The sequence below is a fragment of the Mesoplodon densirostris genome, chromosome 18, assembly GCF_025265405.1.
Source record: "Mesoplodon densirostris isolate mMesDen1 chromosome 18, mMesDen1 primary haplotype, whole genome shotgun sequence".
NCBI lineage: Eukaryota > Metazoa > Chordata > Mammalia > Artiodactyla > Ziphiidae > Mesoplodon > Mesoplodon densirostris.
In genome coordinates this window covers 49,016,884-49,033,970 of record NC_082678.1, presented here as the reverse complement: position 1 = coordinate 49,033,970, position 17,087 = coordinate 49,016,884, and the positions used below count along the sequence as shown (strand labels likewise).

Sequence of the window (17,087 nt, the reverse complement as noted above, 5' to 3'; positions counted from 1 at the left end):
CGGGTCAAACGTGTGTGTGTGTGTGTTTGTGGGTCACAGTCAAAAAAATCTGAAGCCCGCTGGTCTTGACCCACAGCTCATCGAACAGATAGGGAATCTGAGCAGGGACTTGCCTGGGGTCAGCAGCAGCTCTGCCCTTAGAAGCCACATCTCCCAGATCCTCAACTACAGTCCTTCCGACCTTCTCCTCTGCCCCCGCCACAGTCAGGTCAAACCAACAGCTGCTCAAGTTACGCCTGCAGCAAAGTTCATACTGGAAGCTAGCCCTGACGGTGACCTTGTCACTCACTTTTGAGTCCAGGACCGGTCCCAGGTGTGAGTGGGGAGGAAAAGTCCCCAGGCGTCCCTTAAGTCCATTTGCCACCCGGGACCCGGGAGCCCCTGGTGAGGGGCCGTGAGCCCTCAGGCCCAGGCTCCCAGTGGCGGCTCGGCCACCAGGCCAGGCCAGGCTCTGGAGGGCCAGAGACCTGGGAACGCCTGGGCTGCTGTCTTGTTTTTCCCATTATGAGACATTTTCCCTCTGGTTTGGCCAGGGCCGAAGTCCCAACCAATTCCCAAATAGTTTGGCGAGCACTGTGGGGAGGACACATAGGAGGAATGGGAAGGAAAATTCATTAGGTTTTCCACCCTCGGAACCGGGCACACTCTGTTCCCACATCTGGGCGCTGGCCGGGGTGTGTGTGTGTTGGGGGCGGGGGGATGAGGGGCTGGGCCAGCTGCACAGCTGCCTCCTGGCATGGCAGTGTTTTTCTGCCTGTTTCCAAAGCAGTCAGCAGGCGCATCCATGGCTCCGGCCTGGAGGGTGGAGTGACGGTGTAGTGGGAGTGGGGCGAGGGGCGCTGTTCAGGGTGGCTGGGTCTCAGCCCCAGAAACATTGCTTGGGACTGGGGGAGGCACAGGGCCTCTCTGATGAGTTGGCTGGTACTGAGCCTGCTGGACACCAGCCACAGATGGCAGCCCCTGCTGTCACTCGGGAAATATCTACAGAGCATCTGGCTTATTATGCAAGAGAAGCAGAGGAAGATCCAAAGGGAGGCAGATCTGGAGCCCCATGAGGCAGACCCTTCTGGAGAAGCTTGGTACAACAGCCCCTGGGCTCCATCTGGGATGAGGGTGGTTCCTGCCACAGTGCAGCAGGCAGACCTCAGGCCTTTGCCCCCTGCCCAGCCCCGCCTGCTCTGACTCCTCCTCAGGGCCCCCCTCCATGGCTGGGCTGATTGTGGGGAACACGCACGGTGGGCAAGATCGTGGGCTCTGGAGGCAGACGGCCTGGGTTCAGATCCCAGCTCTGCCACTTGCTAGCTGTGTAACCTCGGGCAAGTCACTTACCCTCTCTGTACTCTGGTTTCTTCATCTGTACAGTGGAGATGATAATATTACCTACCCAAAGGTTTGTGATGAGCATGAATTATTATAGGGAAAGTTCTTGAACCAGTAATAGTATCTCTAAGGCAAGGGGGTTGGAGTGGGTCCTTCTGGCTCTGACGGTTTACCATCAGTTCAAGGGGTGGCCCAGGAGCTGGGAATATGTTATTGGAACGTACTGGAACATAGCTCGGAACTTGGTCCCTTGGCTGAGTCCCCTCCCTGCCAAGCAGTCTCTACCCTCAGGAGAGGGAGGCGAGTGACCACCTGTGGGAATCCTTCCAGGAGTGCTAACAGCCAAGGGTCTGGAGCCCCATGCGGCTGCCAGGAATGACTTTTTTCTCCCCTCCCCTCCCCTCCCTCCCAGGGTTGCTGAGAAGGAGCCCGTCAACAAGATGTCCCTTCACAACCTGGCTACTGTGTTTGGCCCCACGTTACTGAGACCCTCAGAAGTGGAGAGCAAAGCACACCTCACGTCGGCTGCCGACATCTGGTCCCACGATGTCATGGCACAGGTACCTACGCACTGCCCAGGCCTGCGGCTGCTGGAGGGGAGGGACAAGCCTCCCTGAGGGGTGGAGAGAGAACAGCTAGGACTCCTGACCCCCTCCCCTCCTGACAGCGGGGATGATGGTCTGTAGGATGTCACCAGGGAGGCAGGGCTCTGGAGAGTCCTGCTGGAAAGTAGGAACCTAGACCAGGGGCCCAGAGGTTGTCTGTCTCAAGTGCTGGCTGCAATCCTGGGAGTGCCTGGGCCTCAGGAAGCAAGCCTAGGGGTATCAGGAAAAGAAAAAAGGACAAGGCGTGGGCCTTGTCCCCATGCATGGAAGCTCTAGCATCGCTTCCGGGGTCAGGAAGCTTCCCTGGGAGCCCTACAAGACCCAGGGCAGGGTCCGGTCTGAAGCAGGGCTGCCAAGCCAAAGCCAAGCTCTGGCGCATGTTGGAAGTTTATGACTGAGGTTGGGCAAGTGGTCCCAGGCTCCCCACCCTCTGCCCTGCAGCGCCCTCTACTGCTGCAAATGGGCAGCCACACCTGGGCTTCCGAGGAAGGCGAAGCGGGGAGCCAGCCACAGGGGCCCAGCCTGGAGACCACGTCTTCTCAGCGGGTCGGAGGAGGGCCTCCAGGGCGAGGACCCCAGCCTCAGTCCCCCCTGTCTTCCCGCAGGTCCAGGTCCTCCTCTACTACCTGCAGCACCCCCCCATTTCCTTCGCAGAACTGAAGCGGAACACACTGTACTTCTCCACCGATGTGTAGCCCGAGGTGGGAGCGTCTGGCGGGGGGTGGCCCGAGCCAACCTCTCCAGCCGGGGACCCAACCCAGACTTGAAGGACTACAATAGAGAACTCCCAAACCCAGCGCTCCAGACTCCAAGGGACACAGATTTCCAAGAACTGGAAGACGTGCATCTTTTGTGCCACCTTGTACAAAGCCAGCTGACCCGGCCCCAGCCTTGCTGCGCACCCCGGGCTCTGCCCCTCTGTTCCTCTAGTTGTGTCTAATGCTCCGTGCTGTTTGGGAATTGTTTTACGTCTACTTGTCATGCAGGAAAGGTAGTGACCGACCCGGTGCGGGCACACAGACAGCCTGCTTTGTTCTTTCATTTCCTCCAACACTTTCTTTCCTCCTGAGTCCGGTCCAAGGGCTTTTATTTTGCGCTCTGTGACTGCTGCCAGCTTCTCCTCTCTTGGCCCTGCCCCCAGATTGCAGTCTCCTGGCAGCCTCCCCTCGGTCTTCCTCCACCCTCTCCTCCCTCCCAGCCTGCCTGCATGCATGTGCAGCCTTGGTTTTTGATCCCGCGCCTCGAAGGCTCTGAGGCGGCCCTGGGCGGCGGTGGCAGCGGTGGCCCGTGCCGTGCTGCCGCCTGCTGCCCCCGGCCTCTCCTTGCCCTCTGCCTGCGGAAGCGCACCTGCTTGCCTTGCCGCCTGTGCAAATGTTGGACAAGGAGACAGACTCACACTAATCCTCAGCTTAGCACAGGCTGGAGAGCGGATTTCTGGGATTTTTCCACCTGAGAATCTCCATTTCTGGGTTTATCTGTTCTGTCTCCAGTACCAGTGAGGCATCTTTGACTGTTTCTTCTGCTTTTCAGTTCCTTTTCCCTTGGTGTTCTATTTCCTTTGAGTATAAAGACTCACAAGTGACCTGCTATCAAGGTAGCCAGAAGGTCAGGAAAGAATTGCGGGAGGTGGGAGGGTCAGGCCGCCGAGGAAAAAGGAAAGGTGGGACATTGAGAGGAGCGCCAGGGAGCGCTGGGTGTCCTGGGCTGGGGGGAAAGAGGCTCTCGGCAGCAAGCAGTTGTGGTGGCTTTTCTCGTGGAGCTGGGCTTCTGGGAGGGCAGCTACTACGGCTGAAGCAGGTGTCCAGAAACAGGCAGGTTCTGTCCAGGAGGGCTAGTCCTTCCCGGTGCCTCCCGTACCTCATGGCACCTTTGCCTTAGGGTTTACACTTTCTCCACAGCCAAGCACTGCCAGGGGCAGCCCCCACGGCCACGTGTGCTCCAGGCCCTGGGAAAGGCAGGCACGGTCCAGCTAGCCAGCCGTCATGGTGCTGCCTTCCACCCCCGGCTTCTAGACGCAGCCTTGCGGGTGAACGCGGGGAAACTCCCGGAGCTGGGGAAAAATGAGTCACAGGTACCTGCCTCTCTCGGGACTGGGTTTTGCAGGGGACCCTCGCTGTGGACGCTGTGCTCCAGGGTAGGGGATCAGCAGGTTCCGATCCCAACACCGAGGCCCGCTGCTCAGCACTGGAAAGGAGTGAGAAGTACCCCCAAAGTGCAATTTCTTCCCACCTGAGCAGCGGCCGCCGGCCTCTGGCAGTTAGCCTGGGAGGGCAGACACTCCAGGGCTGCAGATTGGAGCTGCAGTACACGGCTCCCTGGCTCTCCTGTGTGGCATAGGCTAGATTCTAGGCCCTCAGGATTGGAGAGAAGAGCTCCCCTAGCTTGAGCTCAGAGCTGTTTTAAAGAAGGGTTTAGGGCCCTAAAGCCGTAGCACTTGCTCAGTGAGAGGAAGGGCCCTTTCTCACCTTGTTTACACCTGTTGCCCAATCATGGGCAGAACGGTACACATTCTGTGCACCTCGGAGGAAAGAGATGCCTAAGAGGAGGGAAATACTGACCCCCTAGCTGCCTGCTAGCAGCTTAGCAAGGAGCCCCGCTCCCTGAGACGGCATAGAGAAAGAAGGCCGCTTGGGTCTAAAGATCCCCAGTGTCTGATCGTCCCTGGAGTCTGCTCGGCACTCAGGAGCTGGTATGTGGCATGGAAGGCTCTTGCTTCCACAGCCATTGACTGGAATGAACTGGAGGCCCAGCTAGAGCTATTTACGGCCCCAAATGGGTGCCTCCCACCTCCCCAAAACAAGGGAGGTTTGCTTCTCAGCATCAGGTAGCTACTGCAGCCCCCCAGCCTTACTTAGGCAATGAGAATGGGAGGAAGGCCGGAAGGGCTGAGAAATGCAAAAGGCTCAGAATATTTATAAATTCCACCCCCAAGAGTGGGGAGGGGCGGGTACCAGACCTGGACTGAGCTGCACCAAGGAAACAGCCCATGGGTTCTCCTACGAGACAGGGACTGTGCAGCCCAGAAGCCCCAGCTACTGTGCCCAGCAGGGCAGGCTGTGCCAACAGAGGCCCATCAGACAGGCTACAGGAATCCTGCATGCCTGTCCTTGCTGGCAACGGCTGTGGGCTGCCAGTGTTTGCTGATACAGGTAGGATGGGACACTTCATTAATATTTGACTTTAATAAGTTGGTAAGGATATATTTTTCTTTGGTCTATGTTCTGTTTCAACTTACGTAGATTATAAATTGATGTAAACCACGTGAGAGGAAAATGTTAATAAAAAAATGCAAAGCCCCAACATTTGCACACAACTCGGCCCTGTGGTGTGGACGTTTGTGTTCTCAGGAGTCCAGGGAAGACCACCAATCTAAATATTTAACTCTTCCAGCTGCATCCAGATGTGCTTCCAAGAATCTGTTTACCTAGTGAACTCCCCCTTGAGCTTCCCTTCGGCCTGTGGGGACTGTGGCAGTTTTGGGGGGCGGTGAGCCCATGCCCCTCCTTGCTCTTTCACCAACGCCTCCAGCTCAGTCACCAGCCGGTTCTTTTCATGAAATACAAGTGCCCCACCAGGGACGTGGCCATCAGTATGCCTCAGAGAGATGGCAGGAAGTTGTCCATTCAAGTGGAGGCTTATTTTATGTAAACTTTTCTCTACATTTTCCTTGGAAGTAGCAGGTCTTTGGGGCAGCCTTTTGTCCTCATCTGCTTGTTGGAGAGGCTGGATCCCCTAGAGGGCCCATCCTCTCTGTAAGAGAGCTAGTGGGGTTAATGTAGGCTCCCACCAGCCTAAGCCATTGGACACTGTGTTTATTCTGGAGATCAGGAACAGATGTCTCTGAAAATTGGTGTTTGGTTTATGAGCTCATACTGCCTCCTTAGCCATCTAAAACAGGAAACTATTCATCTCCTCTCTTGATTGAATAGTCAACGTGGACAATGCTTGGCTTATTGAACTGATGGCTACTGACAGCCCGGGGCTCATCTTTTTCAAGGCAGTCGTGAGGGCAGTTTCCTGTACTCAGTCAATGTATTTGACCCCACGCACTAGACTGGATGGTAGAAGATGCTGGGCTTCTAGCACTGTAACAGGTGCCAGGGTAGGAGTATCTACTCTTGCTCTAAGTGCTTATAGGTGACTTATTTACGGACGGTAGAGGAAACACTCCTACATTTATTTGTTCTCTGACCTGTGAGGATACTCCAGCCAGCCTAGCAGCAGTGAAGCCTCGTGACTGAGACGGACAGGCATTCTATAGAATTCCCCATAGAAGTACATGAGTCTTAGGTACTAGCTCACTCATTCCAAAGGCAACAGCAGACATGGCCAGAGGAAGGTGTTACCAGCTGGGTTTGACATCATCACACACACACACTCACTCAGGATGTCTGGATGGTTCAGCTGAGTCTGAATTCTGGTTAAGGGTGGGTGAGCTGGAAGACAGCAGACAAGGGGGCAGAAAGCCAAAAAAAGTCAAAAAGGCAAAGGTAGAATAAAGGAGACGTTACCACTGGCTTAAGGTGGCTGGAATTACATGGCCCCCACCAAGCTACCTGCCTGTCCTGAGTTCATCTCCCCCACCACCACCAAAGCACCCGAGTAAAGCAGCATCTGTGGCAGATCCCAGTTGTAAAAGGCTATTTCTTTGCATATGGCCCAGAATTAGGCTGAGCTGCTACTGTCAGAAAAAAGGCTACCAGGTCAAGTCAAAAACACTAATATGTTTAAGGAAGAAAAAGAAACTGACACCAGAGAAAAACGGTGGTGAAGAGCTCCTCAACACGGTCCGATCATAACCAGTGGCTGCTGCGACTTAGTCACCAGGATGACCAGAGCAGGACCCTTCACACACTGTGTCCTTGAGCCGGGCCTGGTCTGGTGGTCGGAGCAGAACACCAGTGTGCGGTTTAGACCGCAGGCGTTCCCACTGGCCAGCCCATGGGAGGGTTTTTTAGAAGAGGCCAGCAGGGGTTATGCGTGGAATTGCAACGCATCCTAGGACATGGCTAGGCCGGGCTTCTGTAGGGGAAGGCCCTGGCCAGTGTGACACTCTCAGTGAGGATAACACTACCCCGCGGACCCTGGGAGCCTAACATCCCCAAACGTTCAGGAGTTCGCTCACGCTCTCCCTATGCATGTTCCATCTCTGGGCACCTGGAACCATTTTTGGGAATTGTGGAATTTGAAAATAAAAATAAGCCAACCTTTTAAACTGTAATATAAATACATATATATATATATATATGTTTTTTAACAAGGATAGCAGAACACTAAACAAAATGACATAATTGGTCGGATGGCATACATTCACTTTGCCCTGCCCCAACGTGAGATGGATGACGGCATGGAGGTCCAAGGTAGAACAGCTTCCTGGGTATATGTAAAGTCCCCTTCGTTCCCACGGCACCAAGCAACCAGAGGGCCAACTGTGATCAGGACCGAACCTCTGCGGAACTCAGCTCCTACAGGTCAACACGCTGACTCCTGATCTGCCCGAAAGAGAGAGGCTGGCGTGGCACAGCCCTCCACAGCCTGGCTGGAGTCCAGGAGCAGAGAGCGTGGCTGCTCAGAGGTGGCAGATTGCAGCCAGGCGCCTCCCTCACGACACCAACTATGCGAGGGAAAACAAATGTCTTCAGTCTCGGAAGCAAGTGCCCCGGAATGGTGCAGAAACTGCCCTACACAGAACAGCTCTGATCCTGGGCTGGCATCATCCTTCCCCGGAGGCAACTGCTCTCACCGTAGGTAATAATCGATCGCAGCAGAGAAAGCAGCAAAACCTCCACAACCAATGACCCCAGCCTTTAAGCCAGCTGTAAAGCAAACACAAATGGCATTACCTGTGGTGACAGATGCTGGGTCAGGCTGCACTCAGGAGAAGTCTGGGTACCCGCAGATACAAAGAAACCGGCGTACATGTTCTAAATCATTCAACCTAGCAGAGAGCTGGAAGACGTCAGTGAAGCTGTGCACACGATCTGATCCAGTGTGCTTTTATCTAACTGTACGTTCATTTAACTTTTCTCGTTCTAAAGAATTACTATTTCCAGCCTCATGAAAATAGCCCCTCACAGGCAGGAAACTGGTTAAGAGAACCAGCCCTTGGAATCAAGTGAAAGCATATGGCCTGTTACCCTGATTTGTTTATGGAATAAATTCCTGGGAAGGTGATCAAAGCAATCCTAGAGGGAGCTGAGCCTCTCAAAGGCCCTGACAAAGCTGAGACATGGGAAGACCAAAGGGGAAGTTACTCCATAAATCACAAATGGCTGTTTGAGGAGGAAAATCAGGTTTTAATGATAGCAAATCATCCTGCCTCTCAGAAAATGAGAAAAAAGGCTTTTTCCTTTGGATAAGTCCGGGCACAGCAGATGGAGAGCAGCCCAGCAATGTACACTGTTAAGAACGCCCTGTCACCGACACCCTGCACCACCCTCTTGACGGACACACCAACAGGGAGAAGTGGCAGGGAACCGGTTTTTTTCTTTGTTGTTTATAGATGATAACCCAACATTTCTAGAATGCCTATATTTGGCTTTCAAGGGGTAGAAATCTAAGAACCCTAAGGTGCAGAAAGACATTACCGTGATAACTTATTCACAAAATTAAAATGACAGTTGTATAGTATGAAGAAAGATGTCTGACTGTTTGCAATGCATGGAACTGAAATTTCAGCAGAACCTGCTATTTGGACACATGGGGCCCAGCTATGCTTCTGTACTTTCCTGCATAGCGACACACACCTGCAGATTATAAGGAAGTTCTTCCCGTATGTTCAAGATGGGGGCAGTTCTTTTTTCTAAGATAGATCTAGATCTCTCTGTGGTTCTCACCTGGGGGTGACTCTGTTCCCCAGGGGACATTTGGCAATGTCTGGACACACTTTTACTTGTCACCACTAGAGGATGCTACTAGCATCTAGGGGGTGGAGGCCAGGGATGCTGCTATACATCCTACCATGCACAGGACAGCGCCCCCCTCCCCCTAGCAAACATTTATCTGGTCTAAAATGTCAACAATGCCAAAGATCGGAAACCCTGATCTAGATACTAGAAGTTTCCAAAACTGAGTTAACACAAAAGCACACGTGAGGTACTTGTCAGAAGGGAAGAATATCAAGTGTCCACATATACCTTGGGCTGTCCTTGCAATGCTCATATGTTTAGAAATGTCGACTTCAGCACGCCGTCCAAGGCCACAAAGAAAACCATCTGAGAACTGTTTACTAACCTCTGAAGCCAATGGCTCCTCCAGTGATGCAGCCACTAATGACACTGTTCTTCCAATCTGAGTCTCCCCGGTACTGTGGGGGGAGAAGAGCAGTTCAGAGCCAAAGAAACAAGCCAGACAAGATGACTGAGGAAAAAGAAGACAGGGTTTCTGGCTGGCTAACTGAGTCCCTCCCCAAAGGAAACCTATCTTTTCCTCTTTCAAAAGTATAGTTCCTAAAATTTGAATGTGTTCATAAATGCTTCCTGCAGGTGGTACCAGAGCGCTGAAGCCAAGTGTAACATTTGGGAAGTAATCAAAATCTCTTCTCAGTTCCCCAGTAAGTATTCTGTTTAAAATCGTTAACTGGGAATTCCCTGGCAGTCCAGTGGTGAGGACTCCGTGCTTCCACTGCAGGGTGCCCAGGTTCAATCCCTGGTTGGGGAACCAAGATCCTGCAAGTAGCGTGGTGCAGCCAAAAAATAAATACATAAAATAAACTCATTAACCAACTTCTAGCCTACAAAAACAAGTAAAAAATAATGCAAGCCCAAATCATAAATGCACAAAAAGTTTACATTAGGGACTATTTAATGGAAATTTAATCTAGCAAGTATTGGACATTTCTGACCTGCTTTCTAGTAGCATTAAGAGTATTTCTCTTGAGAGGTCCTAAGATGGAAACAGGCAAGGCTTTCTCAGAAGGCAGGGACACTTACAGATTCTACCAAACACTCAGTGCAAGAAAACATGGCGCCCACGATGGCAAAATTTTTGGCATAGGACATTCCTCTCTGCCCCATGTCTTTAAGAACTTCTTTTGCTGTAGGTGTGCGGTAAGGATCCTTAGGGTCAAAGCCCACATTGGTATCAATGCCGGCAGTGAACACCCCAAATGCACCTCCCAAGACAAATCCTAAAAACAAACACAGAGATGAAGATTTCTTTGGTATGTTTTCTGGATTACTGTAATGGGGTCATACTCAAATAGCACCTTTTGGATGGCCACCAGCGAAGAGGAGGCCCCCTCTTGCCAGGAAAACTCTCTACTTGTCTGGTTTCCACATTACAAACTCCAGGATCTATCTTGTTGGCAGCTTCTTCTCTGACTCTTCTTGGGATTTCTTCCTTTCTTCCTTTCATTTTCTAACATTTTCAAAATTCAGTCTTTAACCCCCTTTCTCTCTCCACACTCTCACATGTAAGCCAGTCACCCTCAAGTTCAGGTATCAACTTTGCAAGTCACTCCCTTGACGACGGTGACATCCATAATAGTCACTTGGTAAATACCATGTGCCAATTACTCTGACGCTTTATAGTCAGAGCCTCATTTATTCTTCACAATAGTCCTGTGAGATAGATCTTATTATCCTCTCCTTTCTGTAGCTGAAGGAACTGAGGCTCAGAGAGGTTAACTAATTTCCCTAAGGTCACGAAGCTACCAAATGGCAAACCCCACACTGCTGTCCACAGCTGACCTTCCTGAGCCTGCTGGACATTTCAACATGGATGTCCTCTTGCCACCTCAAGGTCGGTATACGTTCAATGAAACCATGGGCACCTCCCCTCCAGACTTCCCTGCTTATGGCTCCTTCTTTCCAGTCACTCCTGCTCCAAACTTCAGGGGCATTTCTGACTGTTTCTTTGCTTCCCCCTGTAACCCTATGTCCACAATTATCATCCTGGTCTAAGGCCTTTATCACTTCGCCCCTGGAGCACTACAAAGACTCATTCATCATTTCAACAGATATGTATTTATTAGGGTCAGGCACAATGGTGAACAAAGACCCAGCCCATGTCTCATGGAGCTTCAGTCTAGCAAATTCCCTATATGGTCTCCCTATCTACAGACTTTCCTTTCCTTCATCACACTCCACCTTGAGTCATCATGCTCATTACCACTTGTTACCCTCTAAAAAACCATCAGTGGGGACTTCCCTGGTGGTCCAGTGGGTAAGACTCCACGCTCCCAATGCAGGGGGCTGGGTTCGATTTCTGGTCGGGGAACTAGATCCCACATGCATGCTGCAACTAAAGATCCCGCATGCCGCAACTAAGACCCAGCGCAGCCAAAATAAATACATACATACATAAACATTAAAAAAATAATTAAAAAACCATCAATGACTGCCCTAATGCCTGCAGGCAAAAAGCCCAAATCCCCCACCCCACCCCCAACTTGAAATGCCGTTTCTCCTCCTCTTTGTCTAACCCCATTCTCTCAATCCTCCAAGACACGCTCTAGTCTCACCTCCTGTCGCCTTCCCCCAACCAAAAAGGATCTATTTTTCTCTCTGCTCTACTTCACATGTGCACTCTCACTACACTCCTTTAATTGCCTTTCATTCTCAATGAGAGTTCAAATCACTTGCAAATGTGGCCACCCTCTTTACTCTGCATACAGGATGGACACCTACATTCTCAAATCCTCAAAACGTTAAAAAAAAAAAAAAAAAAAAAGGCGCCAGTCCAGACTTTCTTCCCCCTTTCCCTGTTGTCTAGTCACACTGGCCTCACTGGCCTTTCTCTTTTTCTAACCTCAAGCCACTTCCGGCCAGACCTTTGCAGGTGCTGGGCCCTACGTCTGCAGAGCTCTCCTCCAGGCTCCTTCTCAACCATTTTCTATGTATATTAAAATGTTAGCTTCATTAGAACAAGGATCTTGTTCTCACCCTGTCTTTCCACCGCCTGACACGTGATAGTTGCAAAGTAACAAGTTGTTGAAAAATGATTATTTAAAAGCGAATGAATGAATGAAATCAACCACCTTAGAACCCCCAGGTCCCGACCCAGGATCGATTCTCTGATCCAATTTCCAGAGGCGAAAGCCAACCTCGGGGTCTAGGGAGGCGCTGCTCGAGCTCACTGAACCAGGCGGGAGTGGGTCAAGGTCGAAGCCCATGGACTCTTCGCCTCCCAGGCGCGTGGTCTTCTTGGCAGGGGACCCCTATGCCGCCCAAGCCCTAAGCCTCCCAAAGGTCCCCCTCCTCGCCTCACCTCCCAAGCAGGCCAGCGCCGCCTTGAAGGCGCAGCTTTCCATCGCCCTCTCGACCATCTTCTGCTCCTCACTCTTGGCCGGACTCGGGATCCCGCCCAGGCTCCCAGGCTCCAGGAGCCGGGGCTGACGCTTGTCACCCACCAGGTACTGCAGAAGAAGGCTGTACTGCAGCGGGGCTTCGGCGGAAGCCGCCGCCCCAGGCGCTGAGCCCCCAGCACTATGGGGCGCCTCCGCCATGACTGTGGCTGCCCAAGAAACCTGGCTTCCTTCTTCCCACAGCAGATTCCACAAGCTTCCCGTGGGGCCTTGCGCTCCCAGCCACCGTGTCGCAACGGCAGATTCTCCACACCGAGCGAGCCTGAGGAAGCAGCGGAAGCCAAGTCCGTTAGTGCACACCTGGCGGAAGAGCTATCATGTTCTCCCAAAACCTCCTGTGAATACTGAATCAGGCTTGTGCAGCAGTCCCAACGACACTGACAAAGATTCAGAGTCACCAGAAAGCCCCTTCTTCGGGGCTGCAGCGCGGTGGGTGTCGGGATTTGTAGTTTAACACGTACACCCCAGACATTTCCCAGGAAGCCTTGCGCGGGCACTAGCGTCTCCGCCTTCTCTCGAGCTCCTGACGGGCGGGAGGAAAGGGAGGCTGCAGCGCGCCGGGACGCCAGCAGGGAGTGCGCGCGCCCCGCCACGGCCCTTCCAGCCTAATAATTCCTAGTGTGTGTTGTGAGATGTCCATAGGGGAAGGTGCTTTGTAAATCAACGTGAAAGCGTGGTATAAAGGTATGGAATAAATGTTTTATTCAATAATTAAACCGTTGAGGGGAGAGAGAAGGAGCCAAAAAATGAGTGAAGCTATTAAAGAAAAAAAAAAGGAACTCCCTGGCCGTCCCGTGGTTAGGACTCCACACTTTCACTGCTGAGGGCCCTGGTTCGATCCCTGGTTGAGAAACTAAGCCTCCGCAAGCCTCGCACTGTGGCCAAAAAGCAAACAAACAAACAAAAATAGGGATGCTAACCAAGCTTAATATGAGACAATGATAGGAAGTGGAGGTGGCTATGGCCGGACGGAGAGCAAGGGAAGCTGAGGCTGCTACTCACACCAGCCAGCTGTTGTCAATGGAATTAATGATGTGGGACTAGCATTGCCATGAAAAGCCGAATTTATATTATGCTGAATCAATTAAAGTGCTTACTAGCTTGCAAACTGAGGACCTGAAGGTTAACTGTGAGACATCACCGTGTATGAACCCAGAAAACCTTCTGCAGTAGTTTCTGTGGTACTAAAATAGATCCCCAACTGTTGTATTGATCCAGACTAGCAGTGTATCTGGGTGTATCAGCTAAGAGAAACATCAGTGGAAACAGAAGGTGGTGAGGTAGCCAGTCAACAGAGACAGAGATACCTCTTCGGTAGCCAGAGTTCTCTGTGCCGCAGAGCAGAGCCTGTGGTTCACTCTGCCTCTGCTCCCACCAGACCACTGAACCAGCGTGTCCTAAGGTCCCTGGTGACTCCCCAGCTGTTGAGTCTACTTCAGACCTCATTTCACTTTACTGCTCAGCTGCGTTTCACGCTATTGACTCCTCCTCCTTCTGTGAAGAAACTTCAAAGCCCCTCTCCCCTCGCTATGCTACAGCCTCTCGGGTTTCTCCGTCTTCCGTGCAGGCACCGCTGCCTGACCTTTTCCTGTTGGTCCTCTCAGGGCTTCATCCTTTATTTTCTCACGCAGCTCACTCTACCTGAGCAACTCATCCGCACTCGTAGCTTCTACTGCCACCTCTAATGCAGGAATGACTCCCAAATCTTCATCTCCAGCTTCGACCCTTCTCATCAACACAAGAACCAGTGATTTCCTGTAGGCACCTCTAACTCAACACACCCTGCCAACCACCCATTCCTTCCAGATGAGTGAGGGGCCCAGGGCTCTGATTCATGCTGAGGTCTTAAGAGCCGAAGCTGGATCTGAGAGAAGTTGGGACAGGGCCCTAGGCAAGTCCCAGGCAAGGTGGCCTTGGAAAGCAAGGAACGATCTAAACAATTAATCCCTGGGACTAGTTAGAGAGCAATAATTAATCCCTAAATGAAGGGTCTGCCCCAGATTTCAGGTACGAGCCAAGTCAGCATGTGACGCGATCCACTGTAACCATGGTGAGGGAGGGGGGGAGACTTTTATGGAACATAATGGCCCGAATCACAGATGGAGACACAGATACACTGATCTGGTATCTCTCTTCCCCCACCCATCTCCTTCCATAGGGGGAATGCGTTTCACCTGATGGAAAACTTGAACCTCTTCAAGCATATTCCGAAAGTGAGAAGTGGTTTCCCATGTCTGTTTCCCTGGCCTGAATCTTTGCCAGCACCCTAGGGACTTTATCTGACCACAGCTTCACTAAAAGTCCAGCTGCTCTCATGTTACAGGTTGTCTGTTCTGGCCGCAAGGTTACAGAGGTGGGGCGATATCTCAGTGGGTCAGAAAGAATAGGAGACGCTTCAGGATGAATGAGATTCACAGGCAGGGTCGTAGGAAGTCAGAACACTCTGAGTTGATGACCCATCACTTGAAGGACTCCAGGTCAGGGCACAGATGGGGAGGTGCTGAACTGGAGGAGAGCCTGATCGTCTCTCGCCCCAGGTGTCCGGGAGAGCCTGGCTGGCCTCTATTTCTTTCAGCATGTCAGGAGTGCAGAAGTAAAAGAAATAGCAGGAGTGGGATGGAATGAGGAGGTCCAAGTTGAGAAGTGCAGTGTGTCCTATGTGGATTTGAGTTGGCTGTGAATTTGGTAACAGGGAGTAGTCTGAATAGTCCCGTCGTTGGCAGGAGGTCTGGCCACATAGGTACTCTGAGTAGCCAACTGAATCACCATGCATGGTGGGTACTGGACAAGTGACTTTGTATTAAAGCTTTTTAAAAAAATTTACTTATTTTATTTATTTTTGGCTGTGTCGGGTCTTTGTTGCTGTGCATGGGCTTTCTCTAGTTGTGATGAGCGGGCTTCTCATTGTGGTGGTTTCTCCTGTTGCAGAGCACAGGCTCTAGGCACACGGGCTTCAGTAGTTGTGGCACGTGGGCTTCAGTAGTTGTGGCTCGCAGGCTCAGTAGTTGTGGCACACGGGCTTAGTTGCTCCATGGCATGTGGGATCTTCCCGGACCAGGGCTTGAACCTGTGTCCCCTGCATTGGCAGGTGGATTCTAAACCACTGCACCACTGGGGGAGCACTCACTTAATAGACTCTTAATTGGTCTGCATGCCTCCTATCTTGCTCTTCTTCAAACCATCCACAGAATGGTCTTTCAGCACTGAAGCGTGATCATGTGCCCTGCTCAGAATTCTTCTCTGTGCCAGGATAAAGCCTAAACTTGGTGTGTTGCTTCTACAACTTGTGCCCAGGAAGACACATATGCTTCCGCCCAAGTTTAGTGCTTCCTCGAATATTTCCATTCCTAGTTGTCTGCTTTTTTTTTTTAATTTGCTATTTTAACCATTAAAAATTTTTTTTCTTTTAAAAAAATTTTTGCCCATGCCATGCCATGCCATGCGGCAAGCGGGATCTTATTTCCCCAACCAGTGATCGAACCCATGCTCCCTGCAGTGGAAACACGGAGTCTTAACCACTGGACCACCAGCGAAGTCTCTCAGTTCTCTGCTTTTGATAATCTCTTTTGGATCTGAAAGTGGTGGCTCAGAATCATTCGCAATAATGTGTGGTCTTTAGTGTTTCAGAGGTGAGTTTGGACTTTTGGACTCAGTGTCATTTCTTTGATTTGTACCTTGTCCTCAGTCAAGTGTAAATTGTTACAAAATATTTATTATTATTATTTCTTAATTCTTTTTGCCTTTAACCTATGATAGCCATGGTGACAAGAGAGGTATCCTGTACTGTTTCCAGTGACAGATCCTTAGACTCTGATTCTGATGGGTGGTCTTAATGTTCCGGAGCAGATTTCTTCCACAGCTTAATTGTTTGGAGGTTTTATTTACTCACCCAGACCCAACAATCTAGATTTGCTTACTATCTCTTCTGTTGTTCCTTTGACTTTGCTTATGAAAAGCTATATTGGAGATTTGGCCTATAGTCTGGCAGTCTGGTGGATGTTTAGGACCTATTTCAGACTCAGGTAATGAATCATACACTCTGGCTATATCTGCATTAGGGTCACATTGATGACAAGTTGTGATCCTGAGATTTACTCTGAAAAGTATTGGAGGCAAATAGGAATATGCATAATGTCTTTCTAGCACCTCACACTTCTGACTCAGAAAAGAGTTAAGAGGCTTCAAAAACTAGAGACCGGACTCCTGCTTTGCTGAGGGATAAAATGAAATATAGAAAGAACTATGATGGTGAATTCCCAAGGTCACATATCAAGTTGGTGCCAGAAAGAGAAGCAGCACACTTCTGCTGTAACCAGTGAGGACAATGCCCCTCTTGCCCTTCCCTCATCTTGATCTTTGTCAAATCTCACTCCATATTTTGTTTCACTTACCTCTCTATCAAGCAATTTCCCTTATCAGTGGATCTGCCACCAAAGCCCAGCTTTTAAAAAATGAAACGATAAAACAGATGCAAAAACTGTACTAGGGCATTAATCTACAGGTAAAATCTTTTTACAGGGAACTCCCAATTAAATGGAATACATTTTTTGTTTGAATCAATTTTGATTCACATTTTGTTGACCCAATTATTTCTTGAACTAAGTGGACTTGGAAAACTTTTATAATCAAAGTGTTCATTTTGTGCTAACAGCTTTGTTTTAATGGCATTTGAATTTGTGTGTGTGAGACATTCTGTCTCTTTTAGTCTGAGATGTCCTGATGTACTTTAAATATTTCTTTCTCCACTTATAGCATCTTATCCTTGAATAAGTTCTTATTTGAAAATGCAAAAAGTACTTTCTTTTTGGACTAGATAATACCTTCCATATTTTTCTCACATTTATTCCCAGTTCTTC

At 50.6% G+C, this 17,087-nt stretch overlaps 2 protein-coding genes across 5 annotated transcripts in view; one reads left to right on the top strand and one right to left on the bottom strand.

The window, feature by feature from the left end:
- Window positions 1–5,238, top strand: part of ABR (ABR activator of RhoGEF and GTPase) — a 182,810-nt gene extending 177,572 nt beyond the window's left edge. For all 4 annotated transcript variants that reach the window (XM_060082597.1, XM_060082598.1, XM_060082594.1 and 1 more), the window contains 2 exons: window positions 1,733–1,880; window positions 2,531–5,238. In XM_060082597.1, the coding sequence (XP_059938580.1) occupies window positions 1,733–1,880; window positions 2,531–2,620 (238 nt within the window). In that variant the 3' untranslated portion in view covers window positions 2,621–5,238. The remainder of the gene's footprint in view (window positions 1–1,732; window positions 1,881–2,530) is intronic.
- A 1,895-nt stretch (window positions 5,239–7,133) lies between these two features.
- On the bottom strand, window positions 7,134–12,629 carry TIMM22 (translocase of inner mitochondrial membrane 22). Its single transcript, XM_060081397.1, has 4 exons — window positions 12,135–12,629; window positions 9,857–10,053; window positions 9,159–9,231; window positions 7,134–7,741 (listed from the first exon to the last, which is right to left on the bottom strand). The coding sequence occupies exons 1-4, from the start codon at window positions 12,370–12,372 to the stop codon at window positions 7,665–7,667; spliced, it is 585 nt and encodes a 194-aa protein (XP_059937380.1). The 5' UTR covers window positions 12,373–12,629; the 3' UTR covers window positions 7,134–7,664.
- Window positions 12,630–17,087: the final 4,458 nt, after the last annotated feature.